This window comes from Gekko japonicus, unplaced genomic scaffold, assembly GCF_001447785.1.
Source record: "Gekko japonicus isolate JY-2015 unplaced genomic scaffold, Gekko_japonicus_V1.1 scaffold773, whole genome shotgun sequence".
Lineage (NCBI taxonomy): Eukaryota > Metazoa > Chordata > Lepidosauria > Squamata > Gekkonidae > Gekko > Gekko japonicus.
The window spans coordinates 288,323-308,468 of record NW_015161427.1 but is presented as its reverse complement, the minus strand read 5'-3'; the positions used below and the strand labels follow the sequence as shown (position 1 = coordinate 308,468).

Genomic DNA, 20,146 nt, shown 5'->3' with positions numbered 1-20,146 from the left:
CCTCCCTCTGCACACAGGTTGTCCTTTACCCTGCAGGACACTTTCTCCTGCTGCTCTCCACTGACTGAAGCTGAGGTGCTGCCCAGACCTCCTGTTTCCCGCTCTCGCCTTCTTACCCACCCACCCCCCATTGACAGGGCAGCCGCTCGCCCTTGGCCAGACGCCCCAGCGGCCTCTCCCCCTCCTTAGCAATTGCTGTGCCTGGGCAGGCACTCACCACGGGCCACAAAGACGGCCTGGCACACGGAGGAGCACCCTGGTGGGCACTTCCACAAGTGGAGTCTGTTTCCTTCTGTACCTCTTCTGTGCACGTTGACCCCACTGCCTGGCTGCAGCAGCCTCCGCTTCTGCCTTCGGGGGGGGCTCCTGCCTCAGGCACCCCTCCTAGCGTCCAGTCTGGGGCTCCGGCATCACCCCACGCCGACACAACTGGCATCTCCACGGATCCATCAGGCAGCGAGAGGCCAGCCATGTGCCAGCCGGCAGCGGCTTCGCCACTTTCAGGTGCCTGAACACAGTCTGGGGAGTTCCACCGGCCTGGCGGGCGGATGCCGGTCACCAAGACAGCGAGAGGCACTCCAGAGGAAGAGGCGGGCAGGTGGGGGAGGAGGAGCTGATCCCTGCAAGGCAGCCACCCCCAGAGCCCGCTGGGTGCAGGGGTGAGGAGCGCAGACCTCTGATCGGGGAGAACCGGGTTTGAGTCCCCACTCCTCCTCCACATGCAACCAGCTGGAGTGACCTGGGGTCAGTCACAAGTTCTCTCAGAGCTCTCCTCTCAAGAGCAGTCCTCTCAAGAGCTCTCTCAGCCCTGCCTTCCTCACAGGGGGTGTCTGTTGTGGGGAGGGGGAGGGAAAGGAGAGTGTAAAGCCACTCTGAGACTCCTTCGGGTTGTGGAGGGCCATGGGGTACGAATCCAGCGTCTCTCTCTCTCCTTCTCTTTTTGGGCAGCCTCCAGCAAGGGACCCTGGCTGAGGTGCTGATCTCTGGCGATCCCTGGCCCAGAAGATGTCCAGCTGTCCTCAGCCAGAGCCAGGGGGCCTTTCCAGCCCCGGCTCCCGCCTGGTGGAACTCTCTGCTCGGGGACATCCATGCCCTGCGGGAGCTAATGCAGTTCCACGGGGCGTGCAGGACAGGTATGTTCCGCCAGGACTGTGGCTGAAGACAGCTACGTTTCCCATCACATCCGACTAGAGATGTGAAGGCCCAGGGAAAAACCAGAAAAATTCGGGGGTGAAATTGATTATGGAACATTTTATTTTAACATGATGAATAAAATATTTTAAGACAAGGTGTTCAAATATTTTTCAAATCATTTCTAAAAAATATGTATGGTATCAGATTGATCTAATTTCTGTGCACTGAGGACAAGGCAAGTCCTAGGTTACAAACTGAACTCTCCAATGCAAGAACAAGATGCATTTCTTCCTTTAGGAGGTGCTATTGTCACAGGAAAAGAAAAAGGTTTCAGTTTTGTTTTTGCATGTGGGTGGGTATTCTGTTTGTAATAATTGTTTGGATATACTATATAATATGCTAGTTGTGATAATTTCATGCCAAGTAAAAATGTCCATAGTCATATTTTATGTTCCTAAAGTAACAGAATGACTTTCAATCTGGAAAAGAAAAAAGAAGTGCTAATGTAGCATTTTTTTTTCAATTTTTCTGAAAATTGCAGTTTTTTTCCGGAAAAAAGCCGGGGGTTTTTCCTAGCTTCAAAATTTCCAGAAATTTTACATCTCTACATCCGACCCACAACCCACCCCTTGGAGGAAGAAGCCACACATTGAGTGCCATTGAGGAGAGATCTGATACTGGTTCTTATACTGGCTGTTTGACGCCTGATGCTGTAGGTGCTTTTAAATTAGGTACTGTGTGTAAATAAATAAACAATCTGACAGTGATACCCGTGGTTTGGATGGAGACCCCCAAGGCCAAGCAGGGCTTCAGACCTCACTTTCACCGGGGATAAGCAGGAGGGCTTCCCTTGGGAAGTACGGACAGCCAACCTGACGGGGGGGGGGGTGTCCAAACAAAAGCAATGCGGGTTCTAAACCTCTGCTTTCCTGGGGGTGGGGAATGGCGTAAACAAGCACTGATCAGCTTTAAAATGGGCACTGTGGGCCATGGGTCAGCGGTCATGACTCTTCCCAGCCTGCCAGAGCCAGGGGGGAGACCTCATGGAATCCAGTTGCTGAGAGACGGAGCCGTTCGCTTGACCACGCGAAAGGAGGAGGCCGTGCCCAGCAGCATCAGGTACCTCATTATTCCCTGTATTCTGGAAAGGAGTCCCTTCCCAACCCGGGTTCAGCAAGAGCCACAAGTCCACAGTGAGAGCCTCCCCCCCCCCCGGCGCCCCCCCCCCCCCCCCCAGAGCCTCTTTCATTTCTGTCCAGTGAGGGCCAGGCATCGTCGCCTCCTTGCTCACGGAGCCAGTCAGGCTGGGCTTGTGGTCCACAACAGACAGCTGGAGGAGGCAGGAGTCCTTCCCTGGGAGGGCAGTGGCAGAGGCCTCCTCCTGGGCCAGGGCAAGCCCAAGACACACACACACACACACACACCCAGGGCCCTCGGGCTGGGAGGACCCCCCAGTTCTGCAGCCCCACAGAGCACCCGGACTAGCCCCCCGCCCGGCCTTTGAAACGCAGCAGCGTCTACGAAAGGAGAGCAATAAATAGCAGGACGCCTCCTCCCGGCCGCAGGGCCAAGCCACACCCCAGCCTGAGCTTCACTGGCCGGTCCTGTTCCTGCAGTGCACGGCAGACCAGGGTGTCCCAGCCGGCCCCCGAGGGAGAGTGATGTCATCCGAGGCGGAGGCGAAACGTGGCTATCTCCATGGGGCCCAGGTGAACGGCGGTGCTGTTAGAGGACGCCGGGGCCAGCGGGTACATCAGGGTCAAAGAGGAGGGCTGCACGGATGCCAGCTCCAGGCCCTGGAAGAGGCCGCCAAGAGACAGCTGGCGGAGGAGAGGCAGGTGGTGAGTGAAGGCAGCGGCAGCCCCCCGGGTACTCGGGCAGGGGAGGCCCCAGCAGCAGAACTGGGCTCCGTTCCCTTACCGGCGGGACAGTCTCCTCCCCTACAGCCCCCACCGATCTCCCGCTCGGCGCTTTAGGAGGCCGGGGAACCTCGGCTCCCACGCGTACCGTGCCCTGGGTGGTGGTGCAGTTGAAGCCCAGGTTCCTGGCCTCCAGGCCACAGTCAAAGCCCTTGCGGTGCAGGATCAGAGCCGTCTCCGTGGAGGGCAGCGAATCGTCCTGTGGAGGAGCAGGCACGTATGCCACCGGGAAGGCAGCAAACAAATGGGCGACACGAGGCAAAGCGCCACCCGGCCGCTCCCTGCAGGCCAAGGGGAGCGGCTCCACCCACCTGGAGAGGGCAGAGCCCAGGCTCCCGCGCTCGGACTCACCTCCCCCTGCAGCGTGCGCAGGTTGAGCAGGTGGAAGTCGCAGGGCAGGGTGGCCGAGAAGGGCTGGAAGGAGCGCAGGGCCGTAGGCGGCGGCTTCTCCTGGGCGACGGGCATCACCAGCACCTCGGCGTTCAGGTGCATGGAAGTCATGTGGCTGAGCAGAGACGGGAAGCTGATGGGCCGGCCGTCCTGGGCCTGCAGCGGGGAGGATGCAGAGGGGTGCGTGCAAGGAAGGCTCCGCAGGGAGAGTCCCGGGTGGTCCGCCCAGCCCCGGAGGCCGGGTGGTCGCGCGCAGGGGGATCTAGGCCCACTGAGCTATCACCTGGGCTAACACAGACACAGGGCCCAGCTACGTCACCACCAGCTAGTGCACGAGACGGGGCAGGCTTTACCTCTCGGCCATCGGCCTTCCAGCTGGAATAGACCCAGTCTCTAACCACGGAGGCCAGTTTGGAAAAGAAGCCGGAGCTCTGGGTGGGCGTGGAAAGGGGGTCAAGGAGAACAGCCGTGTTACAAGGGGGAAACCGCTCGGGGGTGGGGGGGGCAACCCGGCCCTGCGTCCGAGGGGCGACGGAGGACCAGAGGCTCCCCGGGGGGGGAGGCCCCGCAAGGCCCCACAGAGCCGGGGAGGGGAGCCTTTTTGCTCTGCAGAGACCGCCGTGGGGTTCATCTTCCCCGTCTCCATCCCTGCTCAGCCCCAGGCGGTATTTTGTTCTCTTTGCTTTCTTTCCACCCACCGCTCCCCCCCCCCAAAGTGGCTTACCTAGTTCTCTCCTCCCCTTTAGCCTCACAACCACCCTGCGAGGTAGGTCAGACCGAGTCTGTATGGCTGGCCTGAGGTCGCCGTGGCAGAGCGGGAGTTTAGACCCGGATCTCCCAGTTCTCAGTCCAGCACTATCCACTACACCACTCCGGCTGGAGACAGTTTCCACACACACACACACACACACGCACCCTTTGAAAAGGGTGTTGTCTTTCCCAGCTTCCCCACCACGCTGTTCAGCACCCCTTTCACACATTTAATGTATAAATCGTCACCCTGGGACTAGTTGCATGTCCGTCCTCGGAAGCCTGACCCTCTCTCGCCTGCTTGCCTTCCCCCAGCCACCGACTGACGGCTGACAAGGCCTCCCCTTCTCTGGCTGCTACGGCATCCTCCCTCCGTCACGCGTGATCCCTTCCCCTGCCTCCAACCAGCTCGGGTGGGGGCGTACCTTGCTCTCCCCACCTTCACCCTCCACGCCTGACCCCCGTGCTGCTGTCCAGTGGCTGGATTAAAACCCATCCTTCCCACTGAGCTCAGGAGATTCTGTGAGACGCGTTTCTGGCGTCAGTGCGTTCCACCGGACAGCTCAGCAGCCATAATGAACCGGGGAGGGGGGGGGATTGCAAGACACAGAAAACCAGACACGTGGCCAAGCAGGGTGAGAAGACCACAGCAGAAGCCGAGACTCGGGAGTTAACTCCAAAGCCCCCTCCCTCGCAGAGGGCACGCGGTGAATGAGCTCCCGGCATGAAAAAGGAGCCCCAGGTCTGGAACCGGGCCGGGTGCTGCTACGGGTGCCCAAGGGGGCATCAAGGCAAAGGGGAGCAAACGCTTCCTCGGAAGGGCCTTTGCGGCTTCCCACGGTCCCAGTGAGGGGGTGATACCCACGAGACAGCAAGTAGGAGCTTCGTTGCACCGTTCCCGGGGAGCAGTGGAGCTGGTCTGCAACTGGGGCACTGAAGGGACCTGCAATTCCCAGCCAGAGGCTTCCCTTGGGCATGTGCTGCGTGGCGCTTCCAAGAAGCCCGGGCAAGGAGGGAGGGGCTGTGTGACACAGCGTGGCCCCACCACAGGGACGCCTCGGCAGTGGCTCCTCATACCGTTTCAGCACTGCTGCGCTGTTCCAGGAGGAGGCGGAAGCGGTGGCAGGTCCGCTTGTTATCCTTCAGGCCCTGGCCGAGGCCTCGGTTATCGTCTTGCATGAGGCGTCGGTCCAGGATCACCTCCAGCTGGCCTGCAAATCAAGGGGAAACAGGGGGTATCAGATGAACATAAACAGAAGGCTTTCAAACAGCCCTCCCACACACAACAACAAATAGGACCCAACTGCAGGATCCTGCCGGTGCAGAATCCGTGAGGCCTAGGGGCGGAGAAATGCCTTCCACCCTAGGTTAACATTATAGTGATTGTGCCTGCACTCTGTCCGTGTCCAGGAGGCCTGGGTGCAAGTTAGTCTCTGGCAAAGAGACGAAGTAGAGGAGCGGAGGCAGGCAACACTTCAGTGCTTAGTCATGCAAATGGCTCTTGCTGGAGTGGAACAAAAGGTTCACCAGCTAACACCTCGGCTACACTGTCACACCAAAGGGACGGGGACTTGGGAAGCTGAAAGGCTAGACTGTATTTCTTCCTCTTGGGCCAGGAAGACTGGGAATGACTCCCAATGGAAGAGTATAAATTCCCTGGACACCAGGAAGAAGCTCTCTTATCGCTTGACCGTTCTGGCTCAAGCCACAAAGGACTGAGGCTTTATAACTGGACTCTGTCTTGCCCACATGTTGCGGAACAAGGGGAAGAAACCTCAGAGTCTGAGAACTAAAGTAATGGAAGACTTTAAATGCTGCAGCTTTAAGAATTACTAGCCTGTCCTAATTCAACATCGGTTAAGCTTATTAGAGGTCTCATCCTACTGGCTGCACTGAGCCGCACTGTGTAATCGGCTTTGAGTTTGTGAAAAGGGGGACTATCAATAATGCTAATGGAAACTTGTCCATACGGGAAGAGGCCTTTGCTTCACCACAACAGCTCCCAGACTTTCCTCGTGTGCCCCAGAGACCCACCCCCAAACACTGGGAGCTTCCCTGGGGGTCAGCCCCAAGCCCCATAACAAAGCCCCCAATGGGAGAGCGGCAGCCCCCCATTTCGGAGGACTTCAGCCTCTCCTGCTCCACTCACCGCTGCTGAGGCTGGAGACGCCCAACGCCTGAGCTGTGTGCAGGGTCAGGCGGCTCTGCCTGTCCTGGATATAAGCCATGACTGGCATGGGATAGAAGTTGGCCTGCAACGGTAGCTTCTTCAGGTACTGCCGGGGCTGGATCTGCCGGCAGAGAAGAATTTGTCCAAGGACACGTGCAGCCGTTCAACCCGAGCAAAGCCCGGGAAGGGGGGTTCATGCTTCCTCCCTGCCCCAGCCTCAATATACCTGGAATCCGTTCAGGTCCGTGAAGAAAGCACCCTTGTTCTCAATGTCGGTGCTGAAACGCAAGGCCAGCTCCTTGTTGACGTGGTCACGGATGTCCACCAGGCAGGAGACCTCCAGGGACAGTCCATCTACCCCTGGGGCCAAAGGAGGCGAGGGCGGTGTATGGAGGACAGGTCTCCCCACTCCTCTCCCCACCCACCAGCCCCCCCCCCATTTTTTTCCAGCCCTCCCACACGCCCCGCTGCTCCCCAGCCCCCACCTGGCACGTTGTAGAGCCGCACCACCTCCTGGATGTGCTGGTAGTAGATGGCCACCTCTGAGAAGAAGGGCCCCTCCGTCACCCGGACCACGGGAGGGTCCTTGGGGGTGTAGGGCTGCAAGGGAGAGGGAGCAGGGCAGGCGGGTGTAGCAACAAACACGCCCCTCGGTTTCTCAGCCTGCTTCCCCACAGGCTCATGGGGGGCACACACACACACAACAGTCTTTAGAAATGGCTGCACACAGACTCAATAAACATGCCCTTTACAAACAAGCAAATGCAAAATCTTAAAGAGCTGTTTGTGCGACCAGATCCCACTAGGAGAAACAACAACTACAACTCTGGCTCACAACCAAATTCTACAAGGAAACTTTCTGCAATCAAAAGGATCAAAATCTTTCAGATGCTCCTACGAGGGAGAAACTGAAATCCCACCTACGTGCAGAAGGGCCCACATCCTTTTAGAGCACATTAAATGCCTCCTCAAAAGGCATTCTTTCCCAAAGCCCCGACCTGGATAGCCCAGGCTAGCCCGATCCCGTCAGGTCTCGGAAACTAAGCAGGGTCGGCCTCGGCTAGTATTTAGAAGGGTGACCTCCAAGGAATACCAGTCGTGGTGCAGAAGCAGGCAGTGGAAAAAGCACCTCTGAAATGTTTCTCACCCTAAAAACAAGTCTAGCTCACCACCTAGTGGTGCATAACGTTAAAGAGCTAGAACTTCTGGCTGCCAGACAATCTTAGGATCTCCTGGCTATTCTACACACAATGGCATACGGTACTACGTCGTCGTCGTCGTCGTCGTCATAGTATTTCCCAAACAGGGCAAAGCTGGAGCAGCCCCGTGCAGTCAAAGCAACATCAATAGGTCTGGAAGGACATTGTGGTGAACCCAGAATCTCTCCACAAAAAAGACAAGGCATCGGGGTGTGGACTGGCGGTAGCGCGGGAGACACAGGAAGGCCAAGTGAGCAGCAGAAATTCCCAGGAAAGAGGAGGAGGAGATTGGATGTATACTTCATGGCCCTTCACTACCCAAAGGTGTCTCAGAGCGGCTTACAAACTCCTTTCCCTTCCCCTCCCCACAACAGACACCCTGTGAGGCAGGTGGGGCTGAGAGAGCTCAGACAGAAATTGCTCTTTTTCAAGAACAGCTCTTATCAGAACTACGGCTTGCCCAAGATCATCCAGCCAGGTGCAAGTGGAGGAGGAGTGGGGGATCAAACCCGGTTCTCCCAGATTAGAGTCTGCCAGCACTTAACCACTACACCAAACTGGCTCTACACCACTACACCAAACCACCACCCCCGAGGGGGGACAACTTGGGAAGCTAAAAATTGGGGCGGGGGGGGGGGGGGAGAACCGCCTTCTGAACATGCCCTCAGCTGGCACCACGAAAGCAGGACTCCGGCATCTCCAAAAGCAATCAATGGGTCACACCTGGGTTGGAGCAGCGTTTGCCGCCCAAGGGAGAGGAGGCGAGTGGATCTCTGCTGCGGGAACCTGGGAAGTTCCAGGCTTGGCCCAAGGCGAGGCTCCTCTCCCTCCCCCTCCCAGGGCCCCCACCCAGACCTTGGCTTCTCCGTCGGGCAGGAAGAGGTAGGCCCCGCTCTTGTCCTTGGTGCTCCGGGTCCCGTAGATGAGGAACTGGCTCTGCAGCCTCTGCTCCCGCTCCTCCCCAGCGTGATGCACACTCTGCAGGATGCAGGAGGAGAAGCGCCGGTCAGCAGGAGCCCCCCCACACACACGCACACACACACACCAGTCCTCCCCATCCCCCTTTAGGCCCACACACACACGCACGCACGCACACGCCCCCCCGCTTTGGGCGAGCGTACTTTGAGCAGGCCGCTGGGCCCCAAGAAGCAGGCCCGCATCTGCTGGTTCTCCAGACAGAAGTCATCCGTGGCAGCGGGGACGATGCGCACCGGGAAGGCCTCGTGCTTGCGCACCGGGAGGTCACGGCCGTGCAGGAAGAGGCGCACAGAAGACCTGAGGGTGTTGTGGCTGTCGAAAGACTTGCTCACTTGCAGGACGGTCAGACCCAGCGGCTGCAGTCGGATCATGACGGACACCTGTCAAATCGGAGCACAGAAAGGGGCAGCTGTATACGGGGCGCCGGCGGGGCACCCGCAACAGCCTCCAGTCACTAGGTGAGCAACGGTGACCAGGTCTGTCTGGAGAACAGAAACGCGCTGAAGAGCCTGGCTGTGCCGGTCAGCATGTATCGGTGCGCGGTGCGCGGACAGAGAGGGAAGGGGGTCGGCCTTCCCCACCCCTCAGCGGTTGGAGATGAAGGCCGCCCCCAGCCATCCAGCACGGTCCCCCCTCTGCCCACCCACGGACACGCGGAGGAAACCCCCAGCGGGCTACCTGGTAGACCTCGGGGGCCATGTCCGTGGCCGAAGCCCACCAGGCGCTGAGCTGCACGGCCAGAGGCTGCCCCTCATCGTTGGCGACACGGACGCGAGGCGTGTTCACCAGGAGGGACACGATGCTCAGGCGCTCCTGCTCCAGGGGGTTAAACACAATCACAAACCTGCAAGTGGGTCGTGCAGTTAGAAGAGGGGGTGGCTGGAAGGCCGGAGGGGGGCCTGTCAACACCCCCCCCCGTGCTCTTCACGCAACCTTCCCATTTCCCCCAACAGGGCCCAAACTAGCAGGCCCCTCTGCGGAGGACACAGTAGACCCAGGCAGGAGGACAAGCATCTTGGCGGGGGGGCGGTCTAGGGCCCCCTCCCCCACCTACTGCGGGCAGCCACACCGGCCCCCCCACCCCCCCCCCTCCGCAACAGGCTCTTCCCACCTGGGCGCCGCATCCAGCTTGAGGATGGTTTTCTCCGGCAGAGAGTCCTGATTGAGGCGTGTCTCGTCCTGGGAAAGAGAAGGAGACGGTCAGCGAGGCCTCTGGCTGTTCTAGCTGCCACAGGTGTGTGTGGGGGGACTCTGGAATTTTAACTTTCGTTTCTGCTGTGTTTCCAGCATTTCTTTATCTATGTAACCGAAGCCTTCGGCCTTGAGTGTCTGGTGTACTTTTCTCCTGGGAATGATTGCCCGTTACTTTGGCGGGTTCCTACCTGGCCTCTGATTGGACCTGAGCCACCAGGGGGACCCCCTTGAATAGTGTCTACCCGCTTGCTTCGCCCGCTTTAGGCCAGTTCTGACACTAAAGGTGTTAAGATATCTGCATACTCTCCATGTCTCAATAAACTGTACATCTTTGAATGAAAGCTGTTGGGAACTGATTGCTGCAGGAGTCTGGACACACACGATCCGATCAGTTAAACGAGTATAAAGCCAACAGTCGTGATAGTCTGACCCACAATCAAACAGTCATAAGACTTATAAAGAATGCTGTTTATGTATTGCAATCTAAAGCACTACAACATGATACACAACTCAATAGAAAATCCTTGAATCAAGGTACATAATCAACGTCGTCTCCAGGTGCCCGGGATCCAGTAGAAACATAGCAGCATATTTTGAGCCTGAATGTTAATTGAGATCAGCGTCCTATCTGAATTTAATATCCATAAGACTTGTTGTCTAACATTTATGAAACAGAGCTTTGGCACCACTATATTTCCTGAAGAAGATCCATTTTTTGAAACGTTGTTATGTAATCTGGAGACAACGTTGATTATGTACCTTGGTTCAAGGATTTTCTATTGAGTTGTGTATCATGTTGTAGTGCTTTAGTTTGCAATACATAAACAGCATTCTTTATAAGTCTTATGACTGTTTGATTGTGGGTCAGACTATCATGACTGTTGGCTTTATACTCGTTTAACTGCTGCAGGAGTCTGACAGAGACTCAGCAACCCCGAGGAGGGCCCCAGTCCAGCCAGGATCAAACCCGGCGACCTCCCGGTGGGCCCAGGGGAGGGACCGTGCGGTGGGGCTCACCGGGCCGAGGAAAGGTGTTGCCAGGTCATAGTGGTAGGCCTCCTTGTCCCCCAGGACCAGGTAGTGCGCAGCATCGACGATGACCCGCTTGAGGTTCACGAGGGAGTGGAGGAGCCTGCAAGGGGGGGAGGGGGGGAGAGAGGGAGAGAAGATGTGAACTAGAACCAGGCCTGGAGGCCAAATCCTCCCCCCACCCCCCGGCCCAGCCTGGCACGCACCTGACGCCATAGTCCACGACCACCGCCTCCTTTGCGGTGCCGGTGATGGCATCGTGATGCTGGAAGAGGCCCAGGTTGCGTCGGGCATCGGTCAGCATGGCATAGTCAGACAGCGGGTACTTGCTGTCCATGCCGGCGTGGCGGGCGTGGCTCACCGCCAGGCTGTACAAGATCTCTGCACTCCTGCCTCGAATAAAAGGACACCGTTGGCTTCCACGACATCCCAGAAACGCCCATTCCGCCCCCCCCCCCGCATGGGCCCCCCACACTCTCACCTGAGATGGGCCTCCAGCACGCGACCCATGCTCTTGTAAAAGGGCCGGGACGTGTAGTACCCGGTCCAGTAGTGATCCTCTCGGTCCGCGTAAGAGAAGAAATCGCCACTGAGCACGGGGAAGCCGGGGGGGCGCATGCCGGGGACGATGCCCACCCGCTTGTAAAGGGCATCGAAGTAATCCGAGAGAGTCCCAAACTGGGCCTGCGGGACAGCAAGGAGCCACGTCACAAGCCAGCGTCCAGGGTCAGGCGGAGGGCAAGGGAAGGCGGGAGGAAGAGCTCTCACACATGGCAGGGACCCGCCCCCTGGCCCCCAGCTGCCCCTGGGCCTGCCAGCCCATCGCACCTGCACGTGGAGGTCGGGGTGGGCGTTGAGGTAGTCAAAGAGGCGCTGGTAGTTCAGGAACTGGGCATCCCACTCCTGGGGCTTGTCGTAGCGGAAGTCGTCCCCGAGGGGCACCAGCAGCACTTTGCTGCGGTACAGCTTGGACTTCTTCCGGTACTGGTCCAGCAGCAGCAGCGCCCTGGGAGGAGAGGGGCCCCGTGGGGAGGGGGCCAGGGGGAGTCAGCAAGCGAGGGCGGAAGGCCACAGTGGCCGGAGCGGTGCAGCGGACAGCACGTCAGAACAGGATCCGGGAGACCCAGGTTCAAATGCCCCAATCCGCCAGGGGAGCGACACTCACAGCCTGGCCTACCTCACAGGGTGGGGGTTTCGCAAGGATAGAGAAGGACAATGCTGGAAGCTGTGCTAGGGCACCCACGGGAGAAAAGTGTTGGGCTCAACTCTCTAACGACACTCCGCAGCCTCAAGAGCGATGCCAAGAGGGGCCGTGAGGAGAAGGGTGGCCGGGCGAGGGGGTGCGGCAGAGGGAGGATGGGGGGGGGGGGGCCGGGGGCCGGGCGGCAGCAGAGCCGGGGCCGGTGTGGAGCAGAGAGAGAGTGTGCCACGCCCGCCAGCAGGACCGGTGCGCACGGGCACTCGCCTCTCAGCCACGTTGGCGCTAGTGATGGCCTTGGGCGGCACTTTCCAGGGGCAGTTGATGCGGCCCCCCGGCAGGCGCTTGAAGTCGAACTGGCAGCAGATCTTGGGGTCCGGGCCGCACGTGTGGGGCACGTCGTAACTGTAGAAGGGCATCATGTGGCAGAGGACGTCTGTGCTGGAGTCCGTGTCTGGAGAAGGCAAAGCCGGAGGCCCTCTGTGCTCAGGAAGGGCCCAAGAAACTCCGAGAGAACACAGCGGCCCCGCAGCCCACGGGCTTCCGCCCACCCCCCTCTCGGGCATCTCGCCAAGCGGGCAGAGCCGGAGCGCCAGAAGGAACCCTCGTGGGACGGATCGTTCCCTGCGGCCCAGGGCCAGGGCACCCGAGCACAAGCAACAGGGTCCCCCATCCCACCTGCCCTCGGGGGGGGGGGAATCCCTTTCTGGCCCACAGGCCCAGCCCACAGCCCACAAGGAAGGTTGGGACCGTCCCTCCCCTCACCCCCCCCTCACCCCAGCTTTGCCTCCACATGAACTCCAGGTTCTGGGTTGCTGCAAAGTGTTTCTTGATGGCGTAGTGGACACGCTGGATGAGCATGCTGGTCAGGTTGGCACGGCGCAGCAGGTATGGCATTGTGGAGCTGTGCCCGAAAGGATCCACGGCCCACCCGGAGCGCGGCATCACCCCTGCGCGGCAAAGAGAGGCGGGGGTCAGCGGCCCCAGGGGGGGGAGGGCAGCTGCAGAGCTCCTGGACATTGCGTGAGCCTTAAGAGTGGGCGCCTGGCCTTCCCAGCCCCAGGCACCTTTACCTCTGCATGCAAGTGGTCTCCCTTACACGCGGCCCTCTGAGGTCGCAAAGGCACCCCTGCTGCAACCCGATCAGAGCAGAGGCGACACAGAACGCCTGCCAATTTCCCAGCAGGACTCCTCCGCCTAATGACTCAGTCTTATCTTTCAGGCCATCGGCACAACACTTTCTGAAGGCCAGGCTGGAAATGTCAGGCACTCTTCGTTCTAGAGCAGTGCAGTGTCGCAAGACCTCATTGAAGCTGACATTTTGCAACAGGCCCACAATGTTTTTTCACTCCCCTCCCAAGAAATCAACTTCCGTTCTGCATTAATACACAACAGGCCAGGCGCTGCTCTCCTGCCTCTTCAACTCACAGCCCGTGGCCCTGAGTGAGCTGAGCCAGTGGGACCGGCAGCAGCCCGGGGTGGTGAGGGACCATCATACTATAGAGAAGAAGAAGAAGAGCAGGAGGAGGAGACTGGATTTATACCCCATGGCCCTTCACACTTGGAGTCTCAGAGCAGCTTACAAACTCCTTTCCCTTCCCCTCCCCACAACAGACACCCCCTGTGAGGTAGGTGGGGCAGAGAGAGCTCTGACAGGCACTGCTCTTTTTCAAGGACAGCCCTGAGAGAACTTGTGACTGACCCAAGGTCACACTAGTAGCTGCACGTGGAGGAGTGGGGAATCAAACCCGGTTCTCCCAGATTAGAGTCTGCTCTCCTGACCACTACGCCAAGCTGGCTACCGTGTTCATTTTGGAGGCACTTTTTTTGAGTCTCCTGATGTGGAAGACCAGAACAGTATGAAGGCCTAACATTAAATACATCAGCCATGCACTCACTGTCAAGCAATAATCATGTTGGCTCCTTCACAACAACCCTTGGCTGGGTGTTTCTGGTCACAAAGGGGCACCAGTCTGGCAGCTACCAGTGTGGCCAGCCAGACAGTCCTCAAGGGGCTCACACCTGCCTTCTCGGAACCCAGCTCACAGTTTTTTAGCCTCTGGCTCACACATTTTTGCCTTCGCTCAGGACGGATGGCTCCAGAGCAAGCTAATTTATGCAGTAGCCAGATCGCTCGCTTGCAACTTTAAGGCCAGTCGCTCACCAAGTGGGATTTTTGCTCACAAGACTCCGCAGCTTAGAGGAAACATTGGCTGCAGCCCCAGCAGAAACCGCAGTGGGACTCAAAGCCTCCCTGTCCCTCCTGCCTCCACCGCGGGGGATGCACTAACAACAAAAATACACACCGTGTACATAAACAAAAGATGCAATGTCTATTTACAACAACAAAACAAATCAGAGAAATATATATGTGTGTGTGTGTGTGTGTGTGTGTGTGTGTGTGTAACATAGAGTCCCATAAAGCAACATGAAAATATGTCCTATAAATACATATCCACATGCAAAAAAGTTTTTGCATCCACCCACAAAGCTTCTATACCGGAACACAGATCTTCAAAGTTACAAATGGGTTCGCTGACAGAATGACGTTTGGATGCTGAAAGATTTTTTGAAGAACCCTTTGACTCTACGGCAAGAAACTGATCGAGACTCTCGTGAAACAGACGTTCACTAGAAGTCCCTGCCCTGGAATCTTGGTACCTTGCTTACAACGTACGTTACAAACCACCCAGCAGAGACATAGACTTTGATACAATACTCTGTGGAACAATTTTCTTTATTGGTATTCTGATATTGTACGGTAGGGATTGTGGTTACAAGATTGGTGTGGATTTTTTGTACATTTTGTATGCGGATATGTACTTATACGACATATTGTCATGTTGCTTTATGTGACTGATACATACATATATATATATTTCCCTGATTTGATTTGCTGTTGTAATTAGACACTGATTTTTCATACACACACACACACACACAGTTGTTATTGTTTGTGCCTCTTCCACCGTGGTCCCACTCAGTGTTCCCTCTAAGCTGAGTTAGTGTGAGCTAGCTCAGTTTTTGAGCCTCTGGCTCACACATTTTTGTCTCGGCTCAGGAAGGCTGGGCTCCAGAGCAAACTAGTTTATCCAGCAGCCAAATCTCTTGCTCACAACTTTAATGCCAGTAGCTCACAAAGTAGAATTTTTGCTCAAAAGACCCCACAACTTAGAGGGAACATTGGTCCCACTATATTTTCCCACAGCGAGGGAGCCTCAACGAGAGGAAAGGCGTCACACCCAGGAAGCAGGTGAACTCTCCCTCAGCCACCAGCTCCACGCCGCCAACCGATTACCGGAGCTCGGCTCCCACTGTTTGCGGCTGCTGAACATAACGCGCAACTGCTCCTCTCTTGATTCTTTCCAGGTAACCTTCCAACAGGTGAGGCAGCAAGGATGTTCTCTTTGGCCTTTACGATGCACGAGCAAAGCCTATGGCCACAGTGACAGGGGGCACAGACCTCCTCTGGTCCCGACAGCGCTGCTGCTTAACCGAAAGTTGTGGTCCAGCTGAGCCTGTGCCCTCCGTGCAAGGTCAGCTCCACCCGTCACCCTGCTGTCAGCCACAAACAGCCATAAAGCCTGGACTGCTTCACAACTGTCTCCATGGGGTTTGGCAGAAGGCTGCCCCCCAATCCCAGGGACTGCTGGTGTAATCGGCCACGAGTCTGCAGGCTGCGTGGTGCAGAGTGCCAAGCCTGCCTGCTGGAATCCACAGCAGCTGGGGGCACGGGCTCCGAGCCAGTGGGGGAGGGCCAGGCCCGGCCATCCTCTCCCTCCAAGAGTCACTGACCCGACACTCTCTCCCAGGGGCCTCGTGGGGGGGGAACTCTTCCACTGGGCCGGTCGATCAGGGAATCTAAGCCTGGGCTGTTCTCCCCCCCCCCACGGCACTCTGGATGTCTGTCCCCCCCCCAGGAAACCCTGCTTAGAGGCAGGCTCTGGGAACACCAGGCCACTTCCACTCCTTTCATCCTTTGGTGAAGAGGAGTGCTGGCCCAGCACCCCAAAAGCGGCCTTTGCGTCACTGCACGTTTCCTGAGAGAACGGCTCCCCCCCCCCCCCAAACACACACATCCCCTGGATCTCCCCCCTGAATGTTTCCAGTGGTGGGGGGGGGGCGACCTGGCAACACCCTGCCAAGTTTTCCTTCCATCTCTCCCAGTCGCTTGTCCCAGCATCTCTGCTGCAGCAGCAAAAAAGGGTTCCTTCCCTTTTCAGGAGTGTCGTTCCCCCAGGAAATCCTGCACTTTTGGGGGGGGGGGGTTTACGACGACACAACACCAGTTCTTTGGGAGTGTTCCCTCCCAGGGGCCTGTTTGGCTTGTCCTGCCTTCCCTCTGTTTTGTTCTCCCAAAAGAGCTCCAGCCTCCAGCCTGGGAGTGGGCGGCGGAAGGGATTCCCCGCGTGTTCCAGGTTCTGCTTGGTGTGTGAAACGCGGCACAGTGACGTCACGCGTGGCCGAAGGAGGGGCATTATCCGCCCAAGCGGGGGACCTGAGGGGCGCTGCTGTGCTCTCCTGCCCCTGAGCAATATCCACTGCGGGGGGAGCAGGGGATACCCACGGTGGCTGTACGCTTGTGATGGCCGCCATGGGGTGGGCTGCCGCATGGCCTGTCCTCCCTCGCAACCTGCCTTCTAGAGACAGACATGATTCTGCTGCCGGAGGACCCAATGAGGAGTACCCAAAGTGGCTTATGAGAGTCTCCATTTTGTCCTGACAGCAACCCTGTGCGGTAGGCGAGGCCAAGAGCGTGTGACTGGCCCAAGGTCCCCCAGCAAGCTTCCCTGGCAGAGAGGGGGTTCGAGCTTGGGGGTCTCCCCAGTCCCATCCTGACACTCTAAAACCACCACACCACACTGCAGAGTCCTCTGTTGAAGTCTCTGGCTGCCCCCAGCAACACGGTCCCTCGGCCAGCTGGGTACCTCCTGTCCTTTCAGGCCCCGCAAGCAGCCACGCCGCACTCGCTGCCCTCTAACTGCCAGGCCTCAGCACTGCTGCCCCCCAGCCTGTGCTGCCCCCCCCCAGCAATGCCACGTAGAGCGGCAAAAGACCCCGCCCCGCCAAAGGCCTCCACGCCCGCTGGGCCCAGGCCACGGCACTCACCAATGTTCTTCTCCAGCCACTGGTGCCCCTCGATGAGCTGGTCGATCATGGCAAAGTAGTGGGAGTTGGCTTCGTCGGGCATCACCCAGCCTCCAGTTGCCATCTCCAGCTGCCCGTTGCCCACCAGCCTGTGATCAGGGTTGGAGCCACCGTTAGGCCAAAGCTCAGAACAGTGAGGCTCCTGCTTCAGTCGGGCTTACAGCACAAAGTCAGAACCTGCCTCGGACGGAGCGCTCCTTCCCGTCAACACACACACCTCCCCCTCCTCACCCAGCACCTCAGGAACAGAGAAGTTCAGAGTCAGACTCGCTCAGAGGTGAAAAGGCTGCAAGAGACGGCCGTTTCTTCTCTCCTGCACTGCCAAGCCAGCGAGATTCACGCAGCCAGGGGAGACCCATGCAGACAAGCAGGCCGGGGAGCTTCCGGCTAATTCTGCAGTGAGCGGAGAGAGAACTCTCCCTGCTGCGGCAGAGCAGGCCTCGGGGGCAAAGAGACCCATTCCCAGAGGCAGAGAGGCCTCTACTACGGGAAATGGCTCTCGGTCAACAGGGAGCTCGTTCCTTAGTCTAGGAACTGCTGGTTCTCTTAGCACACCCCCCCCCTTTCTTTCACAAGAGCTAGTCTCATTCCTCCATGGGGCAGACACTCTGGTGTACCAAAACAGCCTGGGAAGTCTGCGAGAGTTGAGCCAATGAAAAAGGCCAAGGGGCCTTTCAGAGTCCCATGTGACAGACATAAGCGTTCACGTGATGGTCACTGCAAATCCCTCTTTCGTTACACAGGCATCTACGGACGGACGGACACACAGGCACCCCACCGGGTGCTCTGTCCAAAAACACTGCCCCCCAAAAGACCAGGAAAGCAACTGACATCCCTCCCTCCCTTCTCACCTGCGGACGGCAGCCCGTTTCTGGGCACTGATGTTGTCCCACCACTTGGAAAAGAAGGAGATTTCGGACCAGATGAAGCGCCGCCGCGGGTCCTCTTGCAGCTTCACCACCATGCTGTTCAGGATGTGCTGCGTCTGGTCAAAGTAGTACTTGTCAAAGGTCTTGATCCAGCCTGGGGGGGGGAGGGGGGACAACAATGGAGGGTTACAGCAGACGCCCCCCCCCCCAGGTCTGCTGCAGCCCAGGTCTCAGGGACCCCGTGTGTGGGTTGCCATCCAGCTAGGCTCACAGACAGAGCAGCACCCCTTGCATCTGCGGCAGAGTTAAGATTTCCTGTGGGACAGCGGAAACGCTGCTTTCTGTGGAATCAGACCCGCGACCTGCTCAGCACAGCTCTCTGCAGCTCAAAGAGGCCTGTGGGAGGAAATCCTGGCCAGCGCTTGAGACCGAGGCTCCTGGGCCTCTCTGGCCACCTCGGCCTCTGCCCCCCCCCCCCGGGACTCTCCCCATTCAGACGGCTCCGGAACAGGGACTCCGACCTCGCGGAAAGGACCTGCTGTCCTGAAGGGGGCTGGCTACAGTTAAGAAAGCACAGGCCTTCGATGTGCTCGCTGCCTGGACAGCCCGTGCTGCTGCCACGGTCACACTGGAGGGGCTCTGCTCCAGGCTCCCGGGGCCGGGGACCGGGGGACGGGGGGGGGGGATACGACTGCAGGGCGGCCGCCCGCTTACCTGGGTCGTTGTGGGAATGCGGCACCACAAAGACCTGCAGGGGCTCCGTGTCCCATTCGTTGGGCTCATACGTGATATCGAAGCCTTGCTTCCACACCCCGCCGTCCTGGTTGTCGTACGGGAGCAACGCAGACACAGCCAGCATCTGGGGGAAGGAGGCATTGGCCGACTCACCGGGACCCTGCCCTGCTGCCCCCTGCCCAAGGTGCTGGCTACTCCCTTGCCTGTGTGGGTACCAGGCCCCCCTCCTCTCAGGAGCCCCTCTCCCCCCCCCCCCGCGCGTGCAGGGGCTCCGGCCTCCTGCCTCCTCACCTGGAGGTCCGTCTTGGGGGCCTTGCCACCCAGGGCAAACTGGCAGTCCTGGGAGGAGACCGAGTAGAAGCTGGGGGGGCGGCTCTCCGGGGGCAGCATCCAGGAGCCGTTGGGCATGTGGAAGGGCAGGACGACGGGCTGCCCCTCGGCGTTGGCCGTCAGCTCCAGCACCGAGTCCTTGATGTGGACGATGATCTCGTGGTTCTCTTCCAGGAGCTGCTCCAGCTGCTCGATCCGGTTCTGGAGCACGGAGATCTGGCTCTGGGGTGGGGCGGAGGGAGGGAGGGGGCAGGCCGGTAAGCCCAGGGGTGGCCCAGGTGAGGCCGTGCCCTGTGGGGAAGGCCCCTAGATTGTGGCGGAGCCGATGTGGGGAGGAATGGGCAGGCCCGGCCGCCTAACTCCAAGAGTGGACACCAGCCCCGGCCTGAGAACCCCTCGTGGAAGTCCGAAGGGGCTCGGCGATGCCCGCCCACTCGCCCACTCACCCGAGGGAAATTGCCCCCGTTCTGGTGCCGGGCGGGGTCATGCTGGACGCGGTCCAGCATCAAGTAGAGGGAGAAGACGGCCACGCAGAAGATGGCGGCGCCACAGACGGTGACCTGCTTCTTCAGCTTCATCCTGGGGGCACCCAAGGCGGCATCTGCAACGTGGACACGAGAGAGGCGTGAGGCCGGTGCTGCGGGGCGCCCTCTCGACAGCTGTGCCTCAGGGGAGAGGCAGGGCCCGGCCCGATGACCCCCGCGCAGGCCAGGCCCCGGCCCCAGACGCCGCGGCAGCAGCAGCAGCAGCAGCAGCGGTGAGTGGCCCAGCAGGGGCACAGCTGTCGGGCGGCGGGGAGAAGGACCGGGAGGCGGGGTGTGTGTGTGTGTGTGTGTGTGTGTGTGTGTGTGTGTGTGTGTGTGTGTGTGTTTCCCAGGCCTGGCCCCCCGGAATGCCTCCAGCGCCCCTCCAGGCAGCAGAGCCCACTGCCCGCACGGGGGGGGCGGGGGGGCTGTGTGGCCTCTGACCCCGCCGTGGCCCCCTCCCCCGGGTTCCGCCCCCCAACCTCCAGGCTGGACGCTCTGCCCCCGCCCGGGGGGACCGGGGGGGACCCTCTCGAAGCCGCAGGGGGGAGTCGCGGAAGGGAACCCCTCCCTCCCTCC

General features: G+C 59.1%; 1 protein-coding gene across 1 annotated transcript; it reads right to left on the bottom strand.

Moving 5' to 3' along the window:
* Nucleotides 1-2,378: 2,378 nt before the first annotated feature.
* On the bottom strand, nucleotides 2,379-19,640 carry MAN2A2 (mannosidase, alpha, class 2A, member 2). Its single transcript, XM_015428889.1, has 22 exons — nucleotides 19,490-19,640; nucleotides 19,005-19,265; nucleotides 18,693-18,837; nucleotides 17,961-18,132; nucleotides 17,071-17,198; nucleotides 12,738-12,911; nucleotides 12,229-12,415; nucleotides 11,592-11,769; nucleotides 11,245-11,447; nucleotides 10,970-11,152; nucleotides 10,752-10,866; nucleotides 9,652-9,719; nucleotides 9,219-9,384; nucleotides 8,684-8,920; nucleotides 8,418-8,540; nucleotides 6,849-6,963; nucleotides 6,590-6,723; nucleotides 6,343-6,484; nucleotides 5,271-5,404; nucleotides 3,405-3,599; nucleotides 3,142-3,252; nucleotides 2,379-2,954 (listed from the first exon to the last, which is right to left on the bottom strand). Exons 1-22 carry the CDS (start codon nucleotides 19,619-19,621, stop codon nucleotides 2,799-2,801), a joined length of 3,459 nt encoding a protein of 1,152 aa, XP_015284375.1. The 5' UTR covers nucleotides 19,622-19,640; the 3' UTR covers nucleotides 2,379-2,798.
* Nucleotides 19,641-20,146: the final 506 nt, after the last annotated feature.

What these genes read in the sequence shown, in the direction of transcription:
- MAN2A2 (XM_015428889.1), bottom strand. Translation starts at nt 19,621, where the DNA reads ATGAAGCTGAAGAAGCAGGTCACCGTCTGTGGCGCCGCCATCTTCTGC. An exon ending in CATGTGGAGGCAAAGCTGGG is followed by an intron (nt 12,416 to 12,737) that starts GTGAGGGGGGGG and finishes TGCCTTCTCCAG; the next exon opens with ACACGGACTCCAGCACAGAC. An exon ending in GCGGCTCTACAACGTGCCAG is followed by an intron (nt 6,724 to 6,848) that starts GTGGGGGCTGGG and finishes CTTTGGCCCCAG; the next exon opens with GGGTAGATGGACTGTCCCTG.